The sequence below is a fragment of the Antedon mediterranea genome, chromosome 8 (assembly GCF_964355755.1).
Source record: "Antedon mediterranea chromosome 8, ecAntMedi1.1, whole genome shotgun sequence".
Taxonomy (NCBI): domain Eukaryota; kingdom Metazoa; phylum Echinodermata; class Crinoidea; order Comatulida; family Antedonidae; genus Antedon; species Antedon mediterranea.
The window spans coordinates 3,806,087-3,832,023 of NC_092677.1; the positions used below are offsets into that span (position 1 = coordinate 3,806,087).

Consider the following 25,937-nt stretch of genomic DNA (forward strand, 5'->3'; position numbering starts at 1 on the left):
AATGGCCGAACGTGGTAAACACGAAGAAAACGGTTTGTTGATTTCTTAATTTAAATTGGCGTATATTAATACATTTGTAAAATAACCTTAATGCACTATTGCCGACATAAGTAGCGTATAACTGGTATAAAATAGTTATTTATAGGCCTAGGCTACTTAGGCTAGGCTAGGCCTAGCTAGCCTATAATAGGCTAGGCTAGGCCTAGCTAGCTGGCCTAGCTAGCTAGGGCCTACTAGAGTATTACTTAATATAGGCCTAGCTAGGTAGGCCTAGGCCCTATCCTTCCTAGGTCTAGGCCTACATACTACAAATAAAATGCCTCCCTTCCTCCTCCATACCCCTATCATGGCTAGGTAGGCTACTCCTATATAATTAATATTTAATAAGGCTAGGTAGCTAGCTCTAGCAGGGTGGTGTCAGCCAGAAAGCTGCTTTAGTTTAGCCTTATTATAGCCTTTTTGCAAGGTTACAGTACATACTTTACTTGTCAATATTATAGGCTACCTACCTAGCTAGGCCTAGGCTAGTATAGTAATACTATAATACAATAGGCTAGGCTTCTAGTAGGGGCTACTAGAGGGGGATAGGTCTAGGCTAGTTAGTAACTATTCTAGGCCGGTCAGTCTAATTACCGAAAACAACCGAAAATAACCGAAAACAACCCCAAACAACCGAAAACAACCACAAACAACCGAAAACAACCATAAACAACCGAAAACAAACCGAAAACAAAATAAAATAATCTAAATACCGAAAACAAATTTGTATAATATTTTTTAAATGTCGCCCTCTATTGATGGGTGTTTCTAAATCTAAGACCATAACATGCAGAAACAAAACCGCGCGCGCAAAAGCCAAGGAAGACCCTACGATGGTAGTGTGCACAAAATACAACTAAAAATCATGCAATCAATCAATGATAACATCGCATTTACTTACAGAATCTATAAAAATATTTTAATTTTAGTCTTTCGATTTTTGATCCAGAAACCAGCGCATTACTCCTTACAATAATTGTGAATATGTTAATCCATAGTATAGAAAGTAAATTGACTATGGTTAATCATGATCGATTTAATTATAGATTTTCAAAGATAATTATACAAAGATACTAGGGACTATAAAGTATACTTAAAACAAGCTCACTATAAAGGATTCACAATAAAATCTATTCAGTAAAATTACTGTAGTCGAGTAAATAACGTTTTTATCCTTAATCGCTTCAGTATTCACTTAATAAGTGACGAAAACCGAGGACGAAAAAACGCAAAGTTAGATAAAATCATGCTTTGTTTTTGAAAAGACTAAAAACGAAATGGGTTTATAGATTTTGTAAGTAAATGTAATCTATTTCATTGAATTTGTACGATTTTGAGTTGTATTTTGTGCACACTACCATTTCTTAGGGTCTTCCATGACTTTTGCGCCTCTGTATGGTCTTAGCTTTAGAAACACCCATCAATAGAGGGCGACATTAAAAAAAATATTATACAAAATTTGTTTTCGGTATTTAGATTTTTAAAATTTTTTTTTCGGTTTGTTTTCGGTTTGTTTTCGGTTGTTTTCGGTTATTTTCGGTTGTTTTCGGTTGTTTTCGGTTATTTTCGGTTGTTTTCGGTAATTAGACTGACCCTTCTAGGCTACTACTAGGGTAACCTCTGGGTGGGCCTTATTTATTAGTTAGGCTAACCTTGAATTCTTTCATTAATTCATTAAATTGATTCTTTTTTATGCAATTTCCATTTATTTTTAGAGCCTCATTAGAGTAGAGGCATTTTCTTTACTTTATTGTCAAGTTTTTGTAATTTATCTATAGCCTCTAGCCTAGTACTTGTTGACAGTAGTAGCCTAGTATTAGGACTAATTAATAATAGGCTAGGTAGTAAAGTGATTGTTTAGGCTTACGATACTTTATAGCCTAATACTATTATTATATTGTTTATGTGGGATTTTTGTCTGGGCTGGGCCCTACCTAGCCTAAGCCTAATAATACTATAATAGTATGTATAAGAAGATAGCAATATAGCCCTGTTTTTTTTGTGTGTTTTTTTCGTTTGCATTTAGAAGATCAAAGAAATGTTCTAAATAACATGACAGCCTAATCTGTGCTGGTATTTTTTTGTATACAACCCTCGCTACATAATTTGAGTGCCTGTACTTAGTAAGCCAGCCTACTCTATGTCTTAAGATCATCAGGCCTAGGCTTAATACAACTTAATATGTTTTTCTTATTTATTCCACATTTTGCACGTTCACTTGTTTTATTAGAAATTTCACAAGAAACTGTTAAAAAGTTGAGTTTAAAAGATGCAACACATAAATTAAAAGCAGAAGCTCTAAGAGAATTTAATTTGCGAAAAAATGACATCAGTACTAATGGGGAAGAGGATAGTAGTAAGGAAATTCACTCACAGCGAGACGGTGTTTTAGATGGAGGTAGTGGAGATAATGAAGATGGTATAAAAAGAATGACCAGCGATGGTGATAACTCCAGTATTGGTAGAGATGCTCAACCAGAATATGAAGAAGAAAGTAATGCTCTTTCTACTGAACCTACCAAACAGCCGCCTGATGCAAAAAACTCACATGTAGTAAAAAACACAAAAAATATTGAAGAAGAAACTTTCTCTACCGGTGCCAAACTGCCTTTCTCCACCGCAGATTCCTCTGCTGACAACAGAAACCTGAGTAAGAGGATTGAATCCAAAGAGTTACTTAAATCATCTTATTTATCAGCTGACTGTCACCACATCTGATTTTGCATGTCACGATTTATGATTCTTTAGAAACATCACCTCTCCTCAGCACCCACCATCACACATGTTTCATTTATTGCAGAGCTTTGCACCCATATGTAATAATATATAACTAAAAGTTTGATCATTTCAGAATAATGAAGGGACAGGGGGAGGGGGGGGGGGTGTGGTTGAAGGAGAAATGACCTGTCTGCATTACAATATTATCTTGTTTCATAATTTCTGTGGAACTTGTTGGAGAAGTGAGTGGCCAAGCAGTTAAGACAGTGGGACCGTAATACCCTGCAATATGAACATCAGCAAGGGTTCGAGTCTGACTCACTCTATGGTTCTGGTTATGGTAGAATGAGTCTTCTCGGATAAGAACTATAAACCGTAGGTCCAGTGTACACTTCTGGTTTATGTGCACTTTAAAGAACCTAGTACATCTTTCAAGACGAGTAGGGGGTTACCCCGGTGTACTAGTACACACAGCCACTGTCACACAGACACTTATCATATAACTCATCGAGAGGGCCCCTTGATTGTCAGCATACACTGTTTAGGGTAACCCTCTATAAATAAGGTAAAACTGTATTGTACTGGGTTTTCCACCTGTGTTGAATACGATTTTACAGTAATTCAATTTAAAAAATACGTTCTTAAAATGATTAAATGAATGTGTACTAATTGATAGTTTAGAACTACTAATTAATACCACAGTGTGTATATCAACTGTACTGTAATAATTTGAATGATGTAAATGGTACATGTTTTCCTTTTTGAATATCACTAATTGCTTTAAGTTCACATACTGTATGTTTTCTCATCTCAGACTGTTTAGTCATTTTTTAACATTATTTTAATATAATAAGAGATTAAAGTGGATCGCCTTTGCTACATCCCATAATGTATATCTGAGTCATTAGCTAAAGTAAAGTTACTTAAGCTCTGTCTACACTTTCAAACTAGTTTGACGTGCCCAAATATGGTAGTGATATGCTTAAATATGGTATTTATTTTTTGTGTCACATAATGTTTGACAGTGTAGACCGAGCTTTACAAAAAAAAGTGACATTGACAAATAAAAGAACATCCATAGTTTATCAATTGTTTCATGTTCCAAAACTAATTCCATATTCCACAACGCAAAAATCCTTTTTATTTATTTTCTCAGTGAACATCTTTAACTGCATACACGCGCATAAATAATTAACTATAATGTTAATTATTTTCTGTTCTGTTTTTCGTTTAAAACACAGAAGAGAATGGTGATGTGGAGAGTGGAACCAATGCAGAAGGATCTGAACATGTCTTAGATACAACTTCTGCTGTTGGACCAGCAACGTCTGCAGATCTTGAAAACACTGGTGAAAATCTAGAAGTTGACAAAGCATCAAAGACTAAGAACCCAGATGCTGGCGACTCAGAAAATGACCACATAGAAAATGGAGACCATTCGGCAACTATGGAAGAAAAAGTGGTTGATATTAAATTGGCAAAAACTGCCAAAGACGATGACAAACAAGCAGGTTCAGAAAACACAAATGGTGAAGACTTAAATTCTGAGAAGGAAGACTTAAGCAAAGATAAAAATACATCAGGTATCCATTTCTTGATTAGATAGTAAAAAAAAAGATTTTCTTTTTAAACTAAATTGTTATTGATTCTTTGTTTTACATTTTCAGAAGAGTCACTTGAAAATGTTACAAATGATGGAGATGCCACTGAGCAAGCTAATAACAATAATGATACCCTGGGCAATGCAGAAGAACAAACAACCAGTGAGACCAATCAGGATGATAGAACCTCTTTGGAAGCTAATACAAATGTCAACAACTCTGCAGATGGTGAGAAAAATGAAAACAAGGAAACAGAAGATTCCACAGCAGACCAGGAAAATGACCAACAAGAAGAGGAGAGTCGTGAACCTGTAGCAGAAAGTAAACAAGAGCAGGACAAAAACACAGATGGAGATAAAGGAAAACAAGAGAGTGTACCTGCAACAGAAGAGGATAACAAAAACACTGATAAACAGCAAGAACAGAGTAATGTATCCACAACAGAAGCTAAGAATGAGGAAGACAAAAGCACAGATGGAGCTGATGGAGGCGCATTTTCCAAAGGACAAAAAAGTGATAGTTCTGCTAAAGATGCAATAGAACTTCAAGAAGTCCAGCAAGAGTCTTTCAAAGAGTCAACTAATTTTGAAGAACCTATAGCAGAAACAAAGAGTTCACCAGCACAAGAGATTGTGCCAGAACCCTCAGCTGGAGAAGCATCTACTGCAGCAGCTACAGAAGGTGATCTTCAGAAGGATGATCAACAACCAGATGAAGGCTCTGTGGAACCAGAAGAAGCCAGAGAGCAAGATGAAGATAAAATCCCATCACAGTTTTACTATGATTCGTCAGAACTGCAGTCTACTGCTAAGGTTGCAGAAGATTCAGGACTACCATTGGATTTGCTTAAAATACAGTATCCTTGGATTGTTTTTACAATGCTATAGTTAAGGTTTAAAGCTCTGTCTACACTATCAAACTAGTTTGACAAAAATAATGTGCCCAAATATGATAGTGATATGACATCATCATGTCCATATATCGGCACATCGCATTATTTTTGTACATAAAGTTTATAAGTGTAGACAGCTTTAAGAACCATGCCAAACTTTTACAGTAACTACATTTTGTGTACTCTTTAACTTTTGTATGCATGCAAGCTTTTTATGGGAAATTATACACATTGATTTTTGCAGCGACTGTCTCATAAACTTCTACATTGAAATAAACTAAACTAGTAAAAAATGTAGTTACTGCAGTAAACTGTAGTAATTTTTGAAGAATACTTTTTATGCTTATTATCCTTGAAATACGACTCCAGTCATTCTTTTGGCTACGACTGTTTGAAACATCACAATTTACTGATGTTGGATGCCAACACTATCATCTTCATAGCAGGTAATATGGTTCAATTGTTGGATATTACTACCAATGAACAGAAGTACATCCGAAGCACAAGTGGTGGAGGAATTGGTGCTATTGCTGTGAGTACACGTAGAGATAGATATTTTGCATTTTCTGGATTTTTAAAATCATTGATATCTAATACTGTATATGTTTTTTAAGGTTCACCCAAGTGGCAAGTATTTCGCTGTTGCCGAAAAAGGAGTAATGCCTAATATAAACATTTATGAGTTCCCGTCACTAAAGCTGTATCGTATTTTACGAGAGGGGACGGAGACGGCCTATGCTCACATTGATTTCAACCCGTCGGGGTCACTGCTTGCCTCAGTTGGAAGCAGTCCAGATTTTATGCTGACCGTGTGGAATTGGGCAGATGAGGTGATTATGTTGCGATCCAAGGCTTTCTCTCAAGATGTTTTCCGTGTAACATTTTCACCAGATAACGAAGGCCAACTGACAACAAGTGGTATTGGCCATATTAGGTAAATATATGCTACTGATCTAAAGCTCTGTCTACACTATCAAACTGTTTGTTATCAGATGGGTTATTCCATTTTATATATAGGGCTTCTTTTATTTTTAATTTGTAAAAAAGTGTGATGTGTCCAAATACAGTAGTGATATGACATCATCATGTCCATCTATTGGCACATCAAATTATTTGTCACATAAAGTTTGATAGCGTAGACAGAGCTTAACAGCCTTCCGATAACTAACATATTTTTTTTTAAATAATTTTCCTAATAACTTTGACAATAATGTTTACTTTATAGATTCTGGAAAATGGCCCATACTTTTACCGGCCTAAAGCTTCAGGGTCAACTTGGCAAGTTTGGTCGTACTGCCATTTCCGACATTCGGGGGTACATTGAGCTACCAGACGGCAAGGTGCTATCGGGAACGGAGTGGGGAAACATGCTGCTTTGGGATGGCGGCTTGATCAAAGTTGAGATTGCTCGCAAACACAAGAAGAATTGTCACACCGGACCGATTGAACAATTTGTGATGGATGAAGGCGAACTCATTACAATTGGAGCTGATGGTTTTATTCGCGTAAGCTAATTTGAATTTTCTGAAATATGAATTTAATAATATTCCATGACTTAAGCTCTGTCTACTCTATCAAATTTTTATATAACAAAAAATGTGATATGGACATGATGATGTCATATCACTACCATATTTGGGAATATCACTACCATATTTGGGCACATCGCACTTTTTTGTCTTGAAACTAGTTTGATAGTGTACGGTATTCTGTATACCATGTAATTCTAAAAAATGGAAAAAAAAGTTTAGAATGTTTTGACGTTTTATTAACTACAGTAAATAATCTTTGTATGGTTCCTTTACAGGTTTGGGATTTTGAAAGTATAGATACCGCAGACTCTCACGATGACTCTGGAATATTTGAGATGGAACCGATGAATGAGTTGAAAGTGGGGAACGGGGTTCATCTTCGATCCATGATAAAATCGGTTGATCCAGAGGCTCAAAGTATTTGGTTTGCTCAGGTAAGGATTTTTAGTCAGGACTTCAATAAGTTGTTGATAATGTTATTTAGAGAAAATTAAGTTAGAGTAAGGCATCTGGTTTCTGCCGATTCTAGTTCCAATACATTAGAACCCTTTTTATAAGGTTTTTGTGAAACTAGTTTGATAGTGTAGAATAGCCTAAGGAGACACTGTGTCTAGATAAAGATGTACGCTCTTTCTAATTATTTATCAAATCTCTCTAGGATGCAAACGGCGCCATATGGAAGTTGGACTTGTCCTTCTCTCACACCACAAAGGATCCAGACCAGTTATTTTCGTTCCATTCTGGAGTTATCACAGAGGCAGTTTCTTCTGGTGTATCGCATCTGGTTGCCACAACTGGTGATGATTGTAAGTGAAGAGGTTTGCAATGTCAGAATATGGGACATTTTTTTTTCTGGCAATTACATTATATGGAACAGTCAATAGTTTGTGTAATTTATTATTTTCTATCCGCACGGTTAACTATGAATACTGTGCTGATGGAAAACGAATGAAGCACTGAAAAAAGAGATTTTTTTTCTTCTTTTTTTTTTTATAGATATTAAATAGAGATATACTACTAAAACTACTGTATTTCAATTCAGAGGACTACTGTTTAATAACATGTTTAATTTTTTTGTAGGTACCGTTAGAGTCTATGACTATAGCTCTAAGTCCAAGCTATGTCAGACTAGATTTAATTCAGGTGGAACGTCACTTTTATGGATACCTGATATTGTAAGTTTTTAGTTATTAGTGTGTTTATCATAGTCAATATAAAAATGAATATTTATTATGCTGGTTAGTTTTTTTGGGTTTCATAAGATAGGGAACCATTTATAATAACCCTGACTCTCCCACAGACAGACAAACTTTCAATATTAACATTATGTTTACGTTTTAATTATCAACCAGATTGACCCAAAAGGTCGAACAATCTTGGCAGGCTTCGAGGACGGTGTGGTACGTGTTCTGACCGTTTCTAAACGTGACCCTAATGACACAACACCAGTAAAACGACAATCAATCGTAACCAATGCTCAGTTATTACTTAAGCAAGCATTCAAGCCTCAAAGTTCAAAGGTCACTTCAATGGCAATTGACTCAAAAGGAGAATTCCTAAGTACAGGGGTAAGTATCATGTAAAATTAAACTATGTCTGTGTAAATTATTTTCTAATACAAACATTCAACAGCTTTCAAAAAGTTTTGTCAACCAAATAAAAACACTTCTCTTCATAATTTTAAACACGTTTTTTGTTTTTTAACAGGGTTCTGATAGCACTGTGTTCTTTATGACAGTTGGTGATGTGTACAAACCAATTGGCTTTGTTGATGTCCCAGGTCCTGTAACCCATTTGACATGGTCCCCACCACATTTTGTAAGTATACCACTTTAATATTTGCATACATGCTTAAAAGAATTACCACATATGATCTGTTCAACATTGTGGTGTTCTCTCAGCAAATACTCACAAAGAACGGTTATGTATAGAATCTAATCAGAGTTTTCTATACTTTAGCTCAATATACAACACGTCTAAAATCTTTTCGTCCACACACGTAAGCACCCTTTTACATCACAAGTTGATATCCAGGTTTGCGTAGTGTGAATGAAATTTTTTTTTTTTCTAGGATAAAAATACACTGCTTGTGTTCTGTGCGAACGGCGAAGTAGTAGAAATAGAAGCTCCTGATAGCGACACATACGACACGTCTAAAACTTTCCGTCTGAAGAACGTCAAGATGCGGAATGCAACTTTCAAAAGCGTTAAATCAAAGCTAAGAGTAAGACGCAATTTTTTTATGTATGAATCAAACCGAAAAGAGCTTTACAGACATTGAAGGGGTCAATAAGGGGTCAAGGGTGAAATATTTAGGAAATCGCACTCTAAGGTTTGGGTAATTATTACTGTATTCAGTCACAGGTATCCACATATGACATTATCTTTCCAGTATCAGGAAAATTCTGTGATACGGTATACATATGTATCACATGTGTCACCTGATTAACCCATGCTTTAGTATCACATGTGTTACCTGATTAACCCATGCTTAAGTATCACATGTGTCACCTGATTAACCCATGCTTTAGTATCACATGTGTTACCTGATTAACCCATGCTTAAGTATCACATGTGTCACCTGATTAACCCATGCGTAAGTATCACATGTGTCACCTGATTAACCCATGCTTAAGTATCACATGTGTCACCTGATTAACCCATGCTTAAGTATCACATGTGTCACCTGATTAACCCATGCTTAAGTATCACATGTGTCACCTGATTAACCCATGCTTAAGTACATGCTTCAGATGTGTATTACAGTATATTGTTAAATCAATGACCTTACCAACTAATTAGCTTCAGGTTGTGATAGCTGATGCTAAACTAACAGACTTCACAGAATTATTTGAGTGTTAGGTAAAGAAGAAAATATCAATAACAGATTTTTTTTTATTTCATTCATACACATCCAACAGCACGTAACTCGCCAGTTACAGGATGGATAAACTATTTAATAATTGATCGTGCTAATAAACTAAGTCTTATTTGAGGCTTAGGGAGTGGAGTTAAAAAAAGTCGTGAGTTACAAACCTGGCACTAGGTCAGGATTGAACCCTGGAACTTGGGATTGGGAGGCAAACACATCAACCACTAAGCTGCAGCTCCACCACCTTAAATGTTTACCACATATAATAGTGATATTTAAACTGTAAAGACAGAAAGGGGCACTCTGGTTGGTGGAACAATTTATTTGCATTTTCTTTTTCCTTGTATTCCACCATTATATATACAGTATGTATAAAATAGTCGAAATTGAAATTTGAAAACCTCTTTTCACTCTTTGAATAAATTTGTATAGCCTATAATTGTTAATATTGGTATGCATAAATATGTAAATCAAAAGGCAAATTACTGAAAAAATGACAATGCTGTGGATATCAGTGGCTGGATCTCAATGGAGATACAAAATAAAACAAGAACTGAAAAAATGACAATGCTGTAGATATCAGTGGCTGGATCTCAATGAAGATACAAAATGACAATGCTGTGGGTATCAGTGGCTGTATCTCATTGGAGATACAAAATAAAATAAGAACTGAAAAAATGACAATGCTGTGGATATCAGTGGCTGGATCTCAATGGAGATACAAAATAAAATAAGAACTGAAAAAATGACAATGCTGTAGATATCAGTGGCTGGATCTCAATGGAGATACAAAATAAAATAAGCACTGAAAAAATGACAATGCTGTGGGTATCAGTGGCTGGATCTCAATGGAATAAGAAAATGAAATAAGCAAAACGATAAAGTAAAACAGCCAGAAAAATGAACACTATAGCCCTTCATCAGTACAAATGGCAATTAACATCTGTGTAAATATTAATATTTGGGATGTTTATATTCATAAATAAATATGAACAATCCCAAATATTAATATTTGTACAGATGTTAATTGCCATCCACTTACGCACAGTATTGTCACCAAGATGTTGACGATTGAAATTTGTGACAATGTATTATAATATTTTGTAAGATTTTAAAAATATGCTTTTAAAGTATTTGGATATATTTGGTAACAAACGTATTTCTTATTCTCAATGTTTTTAATTTTTAAATAAAGTAAGTAGTAAGTAAGTAAATTTATTGTAATTTGTAAATATATAAAAAAGTTTTACATTGAAATGAATTGACCAGATAATTCTCAGACAAATTGACCCAAAATGTTGATATCTTAATTTAAAGAGAAAGGAGGAAGAAAAAAGAAAAGAAGAAGAAATGAAAAAGAAAAGAGAAGAGGAAGAAAGGCAGCGAAGAATTCGACGAGAACGTGGGATTGAATCGGATGAAGAAGATGAGGAAAAAGGTATATATTTATTTAATATCCTTTTTTTAACTGTTTTGTAAAAAGTAAGAACTTTTAACAAGATATATTGTCTCATTGAAAAAATAATTCTTAAAAATTTTTTTTTTAATATGTCACATGTAATATTGTCACATAATAGTTATTCACTTTGACCAATATTTGGATCGAAAACAAAATTATTTACCTGAAAAAACTGTAATTTAAAGCAAAAAATAGTCAAATTGGCTGCCAGCCAATGGGTTTTTGGTTGAATTTAACCATTTATTTTGTCATTTTTTTTTTTTTCGTTACGGAAGGGATTAACTTTGTTAAAACTACAAAATAACCCATTTAAAGTCTGATTTAATTAATCTTCATTTTTCATGTTTTTGGGGGACAAATACATCTTTAAGAATATACAAATAATGAATGTTTATGAGTTGAATGGTGAGAATACAGTATTTTATTAGAGAAATTGACTGCTATATTGAATGAAACAAAGCCGAGTTAAATATAACAATTTTCAACAAATACAGAACAGTCATTATTTGTTTTATAACACACTTACTGTCCATTATCGTCGAAGGGAATCTAGGTCATTCAAAAAGGCAGCACTCAAATTTTGAACGAGGAGTACAATAGTTATAGAGGTTAATTAAATTAGAATATTTTTTTAGCGAAAACTAATTAAAACATAAACCTGTCAAGAAAGGTATGCAGGGCAGAATAATATGATATATTTATGTTGTTATCTGTTTTTTATTTCAGAAGAGGAAGAAGAGCAATTACCTCCTCTTTACGTACCAGACGAACCAAATTCAATTCACTGCGGGTTTTACTCTACTCATGATCCAAACAAGTTTTGGGTTTCTATGGTAAATATAATAATATAATAAACATAATAATAATTCTTACCCCAGTCATTGAATCAAATACATGGACAGCTCCATAATTCCAGTAATCAGTGCAGTTGTGTTTGACCCTATAACCCTACTACGTATCCAATTATGTTACTAATGGGTATACTGATGTAATCATATTTAAAATTTGTTTTGTAGGGTAGCTACGATGCTGGATATCTGTACGAATGCGACTTTCCAGATGAGAAAAAGAATCTGCAGCTGAAGCGAGAGGATCGTGAAGATGATATTGGGGATCCATGTCAAGCAGTTCCAGTAACTGACAGTAATGATGTCCCTATCAGGAACATCACATTCAGGTATTGACACATCTATTATGATGACAAACAAGTGTGATGTGCCCAAATATGGTAGTGATATACCCAAATATGGTGGTGATATGACATCATCATGTCCATATATAGGTACTTCACATTTTGTTGTCACATAAAGTTTAATAGTGTAATATGATGTCAGATCTCGCGCAATTAAATATTTAATGTTGAATTCTAATTAAAACCTTTTAATTTATTCCAGTAAAAATGGTCAGCAGGTTATATTTGGCTTTGAAGATGGTTCAATCCGAATCCAATCAATCAATCAAGATGGATTGAAATTCAAACCAAACACCTCACATGGAGACTTAACAGGTCTTGGACCTTATTGGACGTTGAATGTGCACGACAACAACTACGGTGAAGTGACCAGCGTGGCTACCAGTATGGATGACCGTTACATCTTCACTACTGGTACCGATGGTAACTTCTTTGTCTATAGGCTGATGACGCAGGAACAGATTGAGGAAGCTAAGGCGATTGCTAAAGCTAAGATTCCATCCGCTAGGGTAAGTGATGTTTTACCTTAAGCTCTGTCTAAACTATCAAACTAGACAAAAAAGTGTGATGTTATGGTTGTTATATGACATCATCATGTACATATATGGACACATCACATGAAGTTTGATAGTGTAGACAAGGCTTTAGAAAGAGTACAATTATTTTTGTAACTTACTTTTTACTGTGGCCCTTCAGATGAAACGTCGAGCCGATAGTCCCATACGATGCACGCTAAAGGTAAAAGAAAAGCACTGCTCGCTGCCGTGGGGCCACAGAACTTCCTCAGTTTCCAGTTAAAGTTTGAGCATGATTATAATTACATTTTACAGTGTTCAAATTTAGTTTTTATTGCTCAAATTTAGTATTCAATTTTAGCTTTTGTAAGATTTGAATTTTATCCAGAAACTGAATTCTATTTCACTCAATTAGTTGGAACTTTATATGCCTTAAATTTATATTGTAGCATTATATGCCATATGCTTTAGTTAGTAAGTGTTGAACATCAATCATTATGTGCAAATTTAATCTAGAATTATTAAATCTATATATGAGTTAAATTTCTTTATGGACTTTGTATGCTCTAAGTTATAGATATTGCAACATATGTTCGGTAAGAATATGTTTCAGTGAAAAGTCAAATAGAAATGTTTGAATTATCAATGTGATTGCAATGTAAATGAAATTAATTGTTTGATATTTGTTGATAGTAGAGGTTGTGCCTTATGTTCATAGCATTGAAAAGATTGTTTGAAAAGTAAAATTATTTGTTTAATAAGTTATTGTTTGGGAACAATTTTGTGTGTTAGAGCATGGATTAAAGAATAGAAATGTAGAGGCTAAGAGAATCTCTCCAAAAAAATAAAATTACCTGGTCTTTTTTGAGAAATGATTAATGGAATTCATTGATCGTCTACTGTAACATCATTTGAATGCATTCACTCCAAATCTGAGGTCATGAAAAAAGGGTGATGTGGCCAAATATCGTGTCCATATATGGAACTGTGAAAGAACCACTTAAGCTCTGTCTACACTATCAAACTTTATGTGACAAAAAATGTGATGTGCCCATATATGAACACGATGAAGTCGTATCACTACCATATTTGGACACATCACACTTTTTTTTGTCAAACTAGTTTGATAGTTTAGATGAGTGTTACCTTTATACTTATATTGTCATTAAAATATGAATATAAACACTTATATCTACACTATCAAAGTAGTTAACAAAAAAGTTTGATGTTCCCAAATATGGTAGTTATATGTTTCAAATATGGTAGTAATATGACATCATCATGTCCACATTTATTTGTCAGAATTATCTTATATGCTGATATTAGAACACCTGTTGATTATCTCATGAAATCACTTAATTGGAAACATATAAATCAACGATGGGACCATAATATTCTTATAATGACCTTTAAATGTTTAACAGGTACTGTTCCCGATTACCTAATTGATTTATGATTTTATTGATAATTATCATAATTTAAATACAAGAAGCAAATCGAAAAACACTTTAGTCTTACCAAAATGGCATAATGATTCTGGTAAAAGAACATTTCAATACCGCTCAGTCAAACTCTGGAATAATCTTTCACCAGATATTCGCAGCTCTATAAATTCATTAACTTTGCAATCGTTTAAAAATTTGATCTAATTGGTTTTTTTCTCTTGCTTCTTGTGATATTGTAGTCTTTAAAAACGTTTTCATAATTTTCCATTTTTATTGTTTATATTTGTAATTTGTAAGTGTTAACTGGACTTCAAGGAAGAATAATGTACAAATATTGAATGAATATCAGAATAAAGAAAGATTTCTATCTATCTATCTATAAAGTTTGATAGTGTGAGATTAACACTAGTAACTAACTAGCCTATCATGGACTAGTCGGCAAAAACATGTATGTACACCTACAGTATGTACTATCATTCACTACAGTATGTACTATCATTCTCTATTCACAGAAAGAAGATATAGAAAGGAAGGTAGATGATATTGAAAATAAAGACCATTACAGCATTGAGGTTGAGAAGCAGAAGGCAGAACATGACAGAATGATGAAGCTTGCCGAAGAGAAGAAAATGAACGTACGAAGAACAATTGCTAGACTGAGACGCCAGTTTAAGAAACTTCTGGAATCAAACGCTGACCTGCCAGAACATTTGCAGCTAGAAAGAATGGTAAAGATATTTTCTGACATTACATTATTATTTTTCTTTTATGCATATTTCCAAGGGTAGCCGTAAGAGAGTTCAATAATAAAAATAGATAGAATTGTTTCTGCTTTTAGGAATTTGAAATGGATCCAGAGATTAAGAAAGATATGGAACGGCAAACAGCACAGAGAATTGAACTTGTTCGTAAAGAATTGGCATGGGAATCTGATAAGCATCAGATTGCTCTAGACAAGCTGAAGAAAAGGTAATTATCAATTCAGAGTCTCAACATTTTGTACCTCAGAGCAAACTATTCAACTGTGTCGGTTCTGTTGTGATATTCTAAATGAGTCAAATCACTAATAACTGGACATCTGGCTTAGAGTATGTGCACATTAAAGAACACAGTGCATGTTGTTTGTAGGACCCCTCAGGATACAAACCTCCGGGTTTAGAGGGTTATCCTTTGCTCCTGCTCGTTTTTTGTTGTCTTTGTTCTGTTTTTGTTGTTTGTTAAGTCTGCGACTTTTGATGTATATATACGTGTATATATTTCTGTAACACTGTTATTTTTATATGAGCAAAAAATAAAAACAAACAAACAAACTGCACTGTGACTACTGTAGGTCCATGTAGGACCTACAGTAATTTGAATTTCCGCATTTGAGAATCAAATAAAACAAATGTATTTATTTATTATTTGTTTGCAGATTCAAGAATGAGCTTGAATGTGAAAGAATCACAGTGATATCAATCCAGAGTTCTCACGAGGTGTCCACATTCCGTACGTCAGAACTCTCTGAGGACTTCTACCAGTTGAAAGCAGATATGGTCAGTCGTCAAGCAACCAGAATGACTGAGAGAGGGCTGAGCAGAGATCCTACCAGAGAAGCTCTTCTACGGCAGGCCAAGAGATCAGAGAGTGAATCTGATACCATGATCGGCATTGGGGCACAAGATCACAAGAAGACCATGGTGCTTACTGGCAGACTTGGAGAGAAAGTTGCCAATGCTTTGCAGAAAGCGGAAAGAATTAAGAAGAAGAGAGAAGCCAGAAAGGCACAGGTTGGTAATCATCATTTTTCCCTGCTCTGAGTCCGACATATTTTCATGGTTCATTAGAAACTTAAGTCAAATCTGCTAGTGCAATATCTTTAATAGGCCATAACAAAATATCACTAATAAATGTAAATTGAAATGCAATGGCCACAGAAAGAGAGAAAGTTTTACCGATTGTTTCACACTTCAACATCTCCAAATATGGTATTGATATGACATCATCATGTCCATATATGGGCACATCACATTTTGTTGTCACATAAAGTTTGATAGTGTAGAAAGAGCTTAAGGCTTTGTTCTTTTTTAAAATGATTATTTTTCTTTTCCAGTGGGTGGAACTGCATGAACACAAGCCCCCTGAAGACTATGAAGACCCAGATGACATTCGTGCCATCAAAGAAGCCCAGGAACACATGGGAGACTTCAAGTTAAAGACCGCTAAAGACTATGTAGTGCCGGAGCATCTGCGCATGAATGCACACAAGAAACTGAATCAACTGATTATCCTTAAGGAATTGGTATGTTAATCTTGTAATTTGTTGTGTATTACTGTATATTGTTTCTTTAATATTCTGTTGAAATTATATGTATATTGTGACAGCACACATCGCTATTTCTCATAATCATTATCATTTTTATTATTTATTATATGATAAGTTTTATCAAATCATCACATGAAATGAATCTTTATTTGGAATAAAGAAGTCTTATTAGTATGAAACAACCTAAAGCTCTGTTCACACTATCAAACTTTATGTGAGAAAAAAATGTGATGTGCCCATATATGGACATGATGATGTCATATCACTACCATATTTGGGCATATCATCTTTTTTTTGTTTGATAGTGAAGACAGAGCTTAAAGTTCAAATTTATTCTTTACAGCTACACGAACACAAATACGAATTCAACCAAAAGGTAATCGGCCTGCGAAACAAGAAAGTGCGTATGATCACCGACATCAAAGGCTATATACAAGATCTGGTTGAGCTTCAGAAGGAAATGCCGATGGAGCAGCATAAGCCACTCCCAACCTGTCCAGATCTCCACCCATGTGAAGTACCAGAGAAGTAAGAATAGTTTGGTTTTTTGATTCTGCGGATCTTTTTGTGCGATATTCACCAGTCACATGATTCTCAGTACTGTATCTGTAATTTGTCCAGTTTAATAAACATATTCTGAAATACAGTGTTACATCTGTATCACATGTGATGCCTGTATTATATTCAGGTTAAGCTTATGGTTTATTATTCTGATATTGTCATATACAATACAGAGAACAGGTGCTAAGTAAGACATTTTCCTTAAATTTACAAGTTAATAAATATTTTTCTTAAATGGTATATTATTCATTTAATCTTTAAAGCATTTCCGAATAGCTGAATATGGACACCACTGTCTTAGTTGATCAGGTTGTTTCGTATCCATTTTTCTATGGTTGTAATAAATTATTTTAATTGATTGAATTGATTGAAATATATATTTATACTGGATAACCTCTTCAGTCAAAGACTGGTCTCCCAGAGGGCCCAGTTATGATCAGTGGCTGTGATGTACTAGTACACCGGGGTAACCCCCTACTCGTCTCGAAAGATGTACTAGGTTCTTTAAAGTGCACACGAGCTAGATGTGTACACTGGACCTACGGTTTTAGTCCTTATCCGAGAAGACTCGTTGTACCTCCAGAACCGGAGTGAGTAAGCCTCGAACCCCTGCCGATAATATGGCTACGTAATTACGGTTCCACTGTCTTAACCGCTCGGCCACTCACTCTCTTTAATTTTAGGAAATTTGAGTACACTAGAGAGAGCTTGTTAAAGTTCAAAGAAGAGATGGCAGTGAGAGCAGTGAATGAAATCAAGGGTATAGACAGTGGTGGGTTTGGAGGATTTGGTGGATTTGGTGGAGGAGCTGCACCCCCACCTCCGGAGCCAATGGTAAAGTCTTAGTTACCTTTGTCAATGTTTTCATCCTGTTTGCATATTGTGAGGATATATCAATAGTTGAAAAAAAAAAAACAACTTGTTTAAAGTTCATTTCTTTAGATAAAAAGAACTATTATTGATAAATAAAGATTCCAAAGTTTTTTCACTTAAGCAGTACTTAACTATCTTAAGAAAATTTCTTACCTTTGCCGAAAAAGTTATGTTTTCACCCTATTGTGAGGATATTTCAATATAGTTAATACAATTTGTAAAATGTTCAGTCCGTTATATAAAAAGAAAATTTTTGATAAATTTTCAGTTTTTCACTTAAGCACTACTTATCTATCTTAAGCAAAACTATTGATGCGACTGCTTGCCCTGATTCCAATCATGCACCTCTGTTGAAATTCAACTCTATTTACAATTTGTTTTCCTTCTTTAGAAGCAAGAATCGGCTACTCCTACCAAAATAGGCACACCAAAGCAGATTGTTTCGTCCATGTCTGTGCGCTCAGGTGTGTCGGTTGAGAATATATCCTCTCCCGGAAAAGAACTGTCTGTGTTGGAACAGCAGCTGCTGAAAGTGAAAGAAATAAGAGTTCTATACCGGCAGGATACCATCTTGAAGAAGATTGATGAACTGATCAGAAACTTTGATGCAGAGCTTCGTATTCTCCGACATTACAAGTTCAAAGAGGACATTGACCTCAAGAATGCTGACCTTCGGTATGATGATACGATTGTTCTTTAAATGATAATTTTGACTTTTAAGCGCATAATGCATATAAAGTTTCTATGCTCTTCACATAAAAAAAAATAAAATGAAATAAGTCAAATAAGAAAGAGCAATGGTAAATGTTAGTGGCACTGCGTAAATTAGCTTACCAATCTTTAAATCTGTGATTTTTTCATATCCAAAAACAGTATCACAAACTAAGCTTCAACAGCTAGAGAACATTCTTAAATTACATTATGAGAAAAATAAGTATTAGTTGTGATCTTAAGGAACCAAATCATAATACACGTATTTACAGCTCTTGTCTGTCCTCAGTGCTCCCTTTGGCGATAGTTGTCATTTACAGCTCTTGTCTGTCCTCAGTGCTCCCTTTGGCGATAGTTGTCATTTACAGCTCTTGTCTGTCCTCAGTGCTCCCTTTGGCGATAGTTGTCATTTACAGCTCTTGTCTGTCCTCAGTGCTCCTTTTGGCGATAGTTGTCATTTACAGCTCTTGTCTGTCCTCAGTGCTCCCTTTGGCGATAGTTGTCATTGACAGCTGTTGTCTGTCCTCAGTGCTCCCTTTGGCGATAGTTGTCATTGACAGCTCTTGTCTGTCCTCAGTGCTCCTTTTGGCGATAGTTGTCATTTACAGCTCTTGTCTGTCCTCAGTGCTCCCTTTGGCGATAGTTGTCATTTACAGCTCTTGTCTGTCCTCAGTGCTCCCTTTGGCGATAGTTGTCATTTACAGCTCTTGTCTGTCCTCAGTGCTCCCTTTGGCGATAGTTGTCATTTACAGCTCTTGTCTGTCCTCAGTGCTCCTTTTGGCGATAGTTGTCATTTACAGCTCTTGTCTGTCCTCAGTGCTCCTTTTTTATGTTTCACTGAAAGAAATAAATAAATAATATTTTTTTAATTTTTTGTAGACATGTAACATTATTCGAAGAGCTGCAACTTCTCAAAGAGTTTGAGAAAAGCGAGAATGTCCTCGCAGCGAAAGTGGAAAGCAAGGAGAACGAGAAAGAAGAAATGCAGATTAAAGTTGCAGAATGTAAAGCGAAATTAGACGCCAAGAGAAAAGACATCGATCGTCTTCATGACAAAGAGAAGGCTTTGTACGCCCAGTTTCAGGCGTCTCTTGGCGAGAACAACAAGTTTGCAGAGTTCTTGACAAAGGTGTTTAAGAAGAAAATTAAAAGAGCCAAGAAAAAAGCTCTGGCTGAGGATGGAGGTTAGTTTGAGTTACCAAAATGGCAAAAAAAGATATGTTACTGAAATAAGAAATAATGATAAGATCAATACTCTTTAAAATAATCACTTTATTATTAATAAAAAAATGTGAATATTAAAAGATAGCTGTAAAACTTTGAACTTTTGTTTATCACCAGCCTCTGATGATGAAAGTGAAGAAAGTTCTGACGATGATTCTGATTGGTCAAGTGAGGAAGAAGACAGTGACGAGGACGGACTAGATGATTCTGTTTGTCCACCAGGATGTGATCAGGTAAATTGAGAAGTTTGACTATTCCACTTTCCTGTGTTTTTTCTGTGTTTCTCCTGTGTTTCTGAAGCACTGATGAAGAAAGTGAATCTAGTGGGGACTATAGAAAGGACTGAAGACATTTCAAACTTTCATTTTAAAATAATTACCTTTTTTAATATTTATTTTCAAGGCTTTGTTTGACAACACATGTGCTCTACGTGAGAAACGACTTGACTTTGAAGAGTTACTGGCTGAGGAGAAAAAGACAGCTGATGCGCTTAAGAAAGAGACGGACACTCTCAACCGCAAACAGAAGATTATTGACAATGCGCTCTCTACAGCTGAGGGTGACCTAGAGGCATTTCAAGTGTGTGGATAGTAGATATATTAACATTTAGTTATGATTCTTAAGCTCTGTCTACATTATCAAACTTTATGTGTCTAAAAAAATGTGATGTGCCCATATATGGACATGATGATGTCATATCACTGCCATATTTGGGCATATCACTACCATATTTGGGCACATAAAGTTTGATGTAGACAGAGCTTTAGAACATTGCTCTATTATGATAAAAACAACAGCATTGATTTCAGGTGGTAAAAAAAAAATTAGGATTGATTATTATAAAAAAATGTTAAATTAAAAATTGTTGAACTTATAAAAAATATAGAGTTAATTGAGATAAAGAGATCTTTTTTTGAAATCAGCTTGAGAAACAACAGAAGTTGAACGAGCTTGACATCGTAGTGACTCTGAAACTGCACCAAGTTGAACATGTTGTCAATGGCTCCTTGCCTCAAGATCTGTCTTCAACCCTTGTGTTCACTAACAACAGCATGGTGAGGTTGCAGCGGCGTATCACAGAGCTTAAAGAAGAGAAGACAGCACAGAGACGGCTCTATAAGTAAGATTTGTGATAGGGATCATGTCGAAACATTTTCTACTGCAGTAACTACATTTTCTACTGCAGTAATTACATTTTCTACTGCACTAACTACATTTTCTACTGCACTAACTACATTTTCTACTGCACTAACTACATTTTCTACTGCACTAACTACATTTTCTACTGCACTAACTACATTTTCTACTGCATTAACTACATTTTCTTCTGCAGTAACTGCATTTTCTACTGCAATACTACATTTTCTCCTGCATTAACTACATTTTTTCTACTGCAGTAACCATATTTTCTACTGCAGTAACTACATTTTCTACTGCAGTAACATTTCTTCTACTGCAGTAACTAACTTTCTACATTAATGTTTTTTAGTTTGTTTAAAAATTCATTAGGCAGTCACTGCAATTTACCCAAAAAGATGACTAAATATTGACCTATAAAATAAATATATAGTTACTGTACTGCATTAGAATAATTGTGACATGATTCCTCCGACAGTACATTCAGAGTTTGTCATCTTTTCCTATATTGATAATTATTCCTCAAAACACGCTGAATTTACTTACCACTTTTCAACGCAATAATTGTAAAAGAAAAGAAAAAAAATGATTTATTGATGACTACTTTAATTATACAGGGAACATCGGCAGCAACATGTGCGTTTAATCAAAGAACGCAAGTTGATGGAGACACGCATCGTCGAACTTGAGGAGCAGTGCAAGGAATCCATGATCCAGAAGTTTGGATGTGTGGTTGATCTTGAGAAAATTGAAACACTGGGCGTCAACAGAAACATTGAAGAGTTGAAAGAGAGGATTCGACAGAATGAAGTGACAAATACCAACGATTTACAGAAATGGCAGGTTAGTGAAGGAATCATATTACAATTATTCTACTGCAGTTACTGCAGCAACTACATAAATATTCAACTCCAATAACATGATTTTAGCTTGTTTGAAAGAAAAAGTTTATAACTACAATAAATAGTAAATTCGCAGCGTATGTGGCAATTGACGTTTGTCGCTGCATAGTCCCAGATTAATATTTAAAACAAATAGTTTGACATGTCCCTTCTAAACAACCAAAGTAAAATTTTAACCATCATTAGTACTACTACTTTATATAAAAATCTTAAAACATAATTTGACATTGTTTAGGAAAAGATAGAAAGCAAAAAGGATCGAATAACGGAACTTACTAGAGAGAATACAGAGGCAATCCGACACCTAACCATGCTTCTTGGGGAGAATAAGGGATTAGAGAAGGCTCTTGACTCCAGACAAAAGACACTGGTATGTTTATGTGTGTGAAACTCTTTAACACTGATTGCTGTGGAAGGAAATCACCATTTCTAATAATCTTCACGTTTTGCTTGTGTGAATTAATATTCTTTACTCCATGTGTGAATAAAAAGAAAAAAATGATGTTGATTATTTTAGATTTTAACGACTCAAGTTCATAAATTCGCCATGTCATATCAGCCGAGAGTAAGAGAGATATAATATAATAGGCCTGAAAAGATTTACGTTTTTGCTCCAAACAATCACATATATACAAAGTTAACAAATTTGTTGAAATGACATAAGTGCATGTATGTTGCATGGTAGGTTTTAAGCTCTGTCTATGCTATCATACTAGTTTGACAAAAGAAGTACCCAAATATGGTAGTAATATGCTTAAATATGGTAGTGATATGACATCATCATGTCCATAAAATGTGCACACCACATTTTTTTAGTTTGATAGTGTAGACAGAACTTTATTAAAAAGTGTGTTTTGTATATGATTATGACAATGAGAACTTTGATGATGTTTTGTTTTGTTTTATCCTTTATTCATATTTTCTATATTACATATGTAGTACTATTTTCGTTTTCACAATATTCATTTTACTTTTATTTCACTCATTATACTGTATAGTGTGTATAACATTCATTTTTAACTTCACTTTATTCCATTCTTGTTGTTTTCTGTGCATATATTTATATTATTACAGTATGTACATAATATATGTATTTGTATGTGAGGAATCTTTCCCTACAACATTGTACCTCTGTCCATATTCACAAATTGCACTTAAGTGTAAATATTTCCCAAAAGGATGTCTCCCTGAAAAAAATACTTTTTTTCTATTGAAGTCAAGTGTCAAATTGCAAAATGGCCTATTCAAAGTCTTTTTTTGAATGATCTTTATTTTTGATGTTTTTGGGGGACAAATACATGTTTAAATATAAAGTATTTCACTTAAGTCAATTTACAGATTACCTTTAAGATAGTAATAGTTATACAGCATGTATGTATTTCTATTTGTTCATTTATATATTTTTACTGATACAGTAGATCCCTATTAAAGCGTGGTTCCCACTAGCGACGCAACACAAGGACGTAACGCAACGCAAGTGAATTGACCAATCACAAGCGATGGCTTATTCGCTTGTGATTTCTAAAGCGTGGTTCCCACTAGCGACGCAACACAAGGACGTAACGCAACGCAAGTGAATTGACCAATCACAAGCGATGGCTTATTCGCTTGTGATTGCTAACTGTCTATAACTTCGCTTGTCATTGGTTAAAACGCTTGCGTTGCGCTTACGTCCTTGCGTTACGTGCTAGTGGGAACCGAGCTATTAAGGGGACATTTTGTGGATTTTTAAAAGGTGTCCCCTTAATAGGGGTTTATGTTCTAGTATAATCCCTCAAATTTTAAATGTATAGTGAATGTGGTGTTTTTCATCATAATATTTTGCACTCCTAATTGAATTACTGCACCAACTGTCTTACTTGGAGAATAGCCTCACCTGGGACTACTATCGACTATAGTGATCCCATACCTCACACTCTTAATTCATTGTGTGCCGTGTCATTAATATCATTCATTTTCTTCCTTCATCACTTCATTGTGTGCCTAACAGAGTCTTGGACCTGCAATGGTGGTAAATATTATCATAATCTTATTATCATTAATAGTTTTCTTCACATTAATCTGTCTTGAAATTTATATTACATTATTTTATAGTATTTAAATACTTACATAAAGAATTATAACTTTGTGAAATAAATATGTTTGTGAATTGTAAAAATTGAATGGAAACATTTTTAACAATTATTAATTTCGACCATTATTTCTAGTATGACATTTTTAATAATCATGTCATTGTGGACAGATGATTTTTTTTATTAGTCTTCTTTAGGAGGGAAGGAATCATGCAGTGATATCACTACTTTCCACTAAGGCCCTCACAACCCCGGTCATTTTTGCATCAAACATATATGAAAACATACTCCCATAGTCTAACGTCAAACACACTGCTCCACGCGCCCACTATTTGGGACGTTCATTAACAGACCCTGTAGTGAGATAAAAGCTGTGTGTAATTCAGACTGCAATAGGTTCCGGGTCAAATCTCAGTATTTACAAATACTTTTTTGTTTAAAAATTAGGGTGGAGAATTTCAGGGAAGTCGCAAAGCAGATTTGGAAGAAAAGCAACGACTAATACAGTTAGTTCAGGTAAGTACAAGTTAAGACAAGTAACAAAAACAAAAAAACAGAACTTATAGATAGGTCTTTTAATGACAGAAGCTGAACTTATCTTACACGCACTTTTGTTTTAATATTTCATTTAGCTTCAAGCCCAGGAGATTGAAGCCTTGAAAGAAGAGATAAGTTTGCTGTCCCGTAAAGGTGGTCATATATTACCTCCGACCCAACCACCTATGCCGCCAACTCCACACAACAGGCAGGTTATGTCAAGCAATGGGCCCTCATAAAACACAACAAAATTATTAAATTTCACTAATTGTATCATATTGATTTTATTAAAATTATTTCTGTTGTCTCATTTTATTTTTAAAATGAATTAGTTATTATTATTAGTTATAGATATAAAGTTATTATATATGATATTCTTGTTGTGTGGTACAAAATTGATATATGTTGTTTACCTGCACAAGTTGTATTTTGATTCCGTCCACATTTGATGTACACTGTACTATGCTGTTAATATTACAAGTGTTTTATACCTTGGTGAGTAACTCTCCTTCATGATTTTGTTCAAATTTGAATTACAAATTTTTTCTATACCGTGAAATTCATGCACATTATTTCCACCTTATTCATTCGTGTGAATGATTCCGTCCAATATAATAATATTTTAACTTTGTGTTAAAAATTGTATATATATATACGAAATAGAAATCCATGCAAATATTTACTATAATATGCTTAGTTCACTCCGTCCATAGTTCAAAACATTAGATGTATTTGATGTCATTATATTTTAAAGATAGAATTTTACATAAACACACATTCAAAGAAAGTGTTGCATTAACAAAATATTTTGAATATATTGTGATGAAAAAGTTGTACTGTACCAACATGGAAAATTACATCAATATTTGTAAAAATCTATTTGAAAGCGCCATTCCATAATATCAATCCGTCCAAGGTAACATAGCATTCTTCCAGTTTACTGATATAACACTATTCCAATATTCTGTGATGAGTGTAATGTAAATAATATAATAAATCAAGATACTACTGTATATTATAACCTAGTCATGTTCATTTGTTAAAAATTACTTTACTTAGTACAGCACTCCAAATTTTTGGTTTTTTAAATTGCTTTATAAGGCAATTATAATCTTTTTAAATACTTGGCAACACTTTTATCTTGCTTAGTATAGTACTTGCTTTGTTTGTTAGCACGATAGCATTCACAATTTTTAAGTTATCATTCTGAATTTTCGGTGTAATTAGGTAGATACTTGCAGAATATGCCTTTTGAAATTCAAGAAAATTGGTTCGCAAATAAAAAAAAATAAATATTTGTATTCTTTCATCATGGGCCGAAATATTCACATGCGCCATCTGGCAATATTT

The 25,937-nt window shown here is 34.4% G+C and overlaps 1 protein-coding gene across 2 annotated transcripts; it reads left to right on the forward strand.

Moving 5' to 3' along the window:
- LOC140056183 (cilia- and flagella-associated protein 44-like) lies at window positions 1–25,631 on the forward strand. Of its 2 annotated transcripts, XM_072101476.1 has the most exons (32): window positions 1–32; window positions 3,999–4,340; window positions 4,425–5,214; window positions 5,620–5,782; window positions 5,865–6,184; window positions 6,476–6,755; window positions 7,058–7,216; window positions 7,441–7,588; window positions 7,863–7,957; window positions 8,135–8,350; window positions 8,490–8,600; window positions 8,854–9,006; window positions 10,972–11,092; window positions 11,840–11,946; window positions 12,130–12,290; window positions 12,508–12,814; window positions 14,778–14,993; window positions 15,104–15,234; window positions 15,680–16,034; window positions 16,358–16,546; window positions 16,914–17,098; window positions 17,815–17,965; window positions 18,396–18,679; window positions 19,595–19,899; window positions 20,057–20,172; window positions 20,342–20,518; window positions 20,863–21,059; window positions 21,694–21,919; window positions 22,214–22,348; window positions 23,969–23,989; window positions 24,498–24,566; window positions 24,683–25,630. In XM_072101476.1, the coding sequence occupies exons 1-32, from the start codon at window positions 2–4 to the stop codon at window positions 24,824–24,826; spliced, it is 6,405 nt and encodes a 2,134-aa protein (XP_071957577.1). In that variant the 5' UTR covers window position 1; the 3' UTR covers window positions 24,827–25,630. The 2 variants fall into 2 exon arrangements, with proteins under 2 accessions (XP_071957577.1, XP_071957578.1); XM_072101477.1 differs by lacking the exon at window positions 23,969–23,989 and having other exon boundaries at window positions 24,683–25,631.
- The last annotated feature ends 306 nt before the right edge of the window (window positions 25,632–25,937 follow it).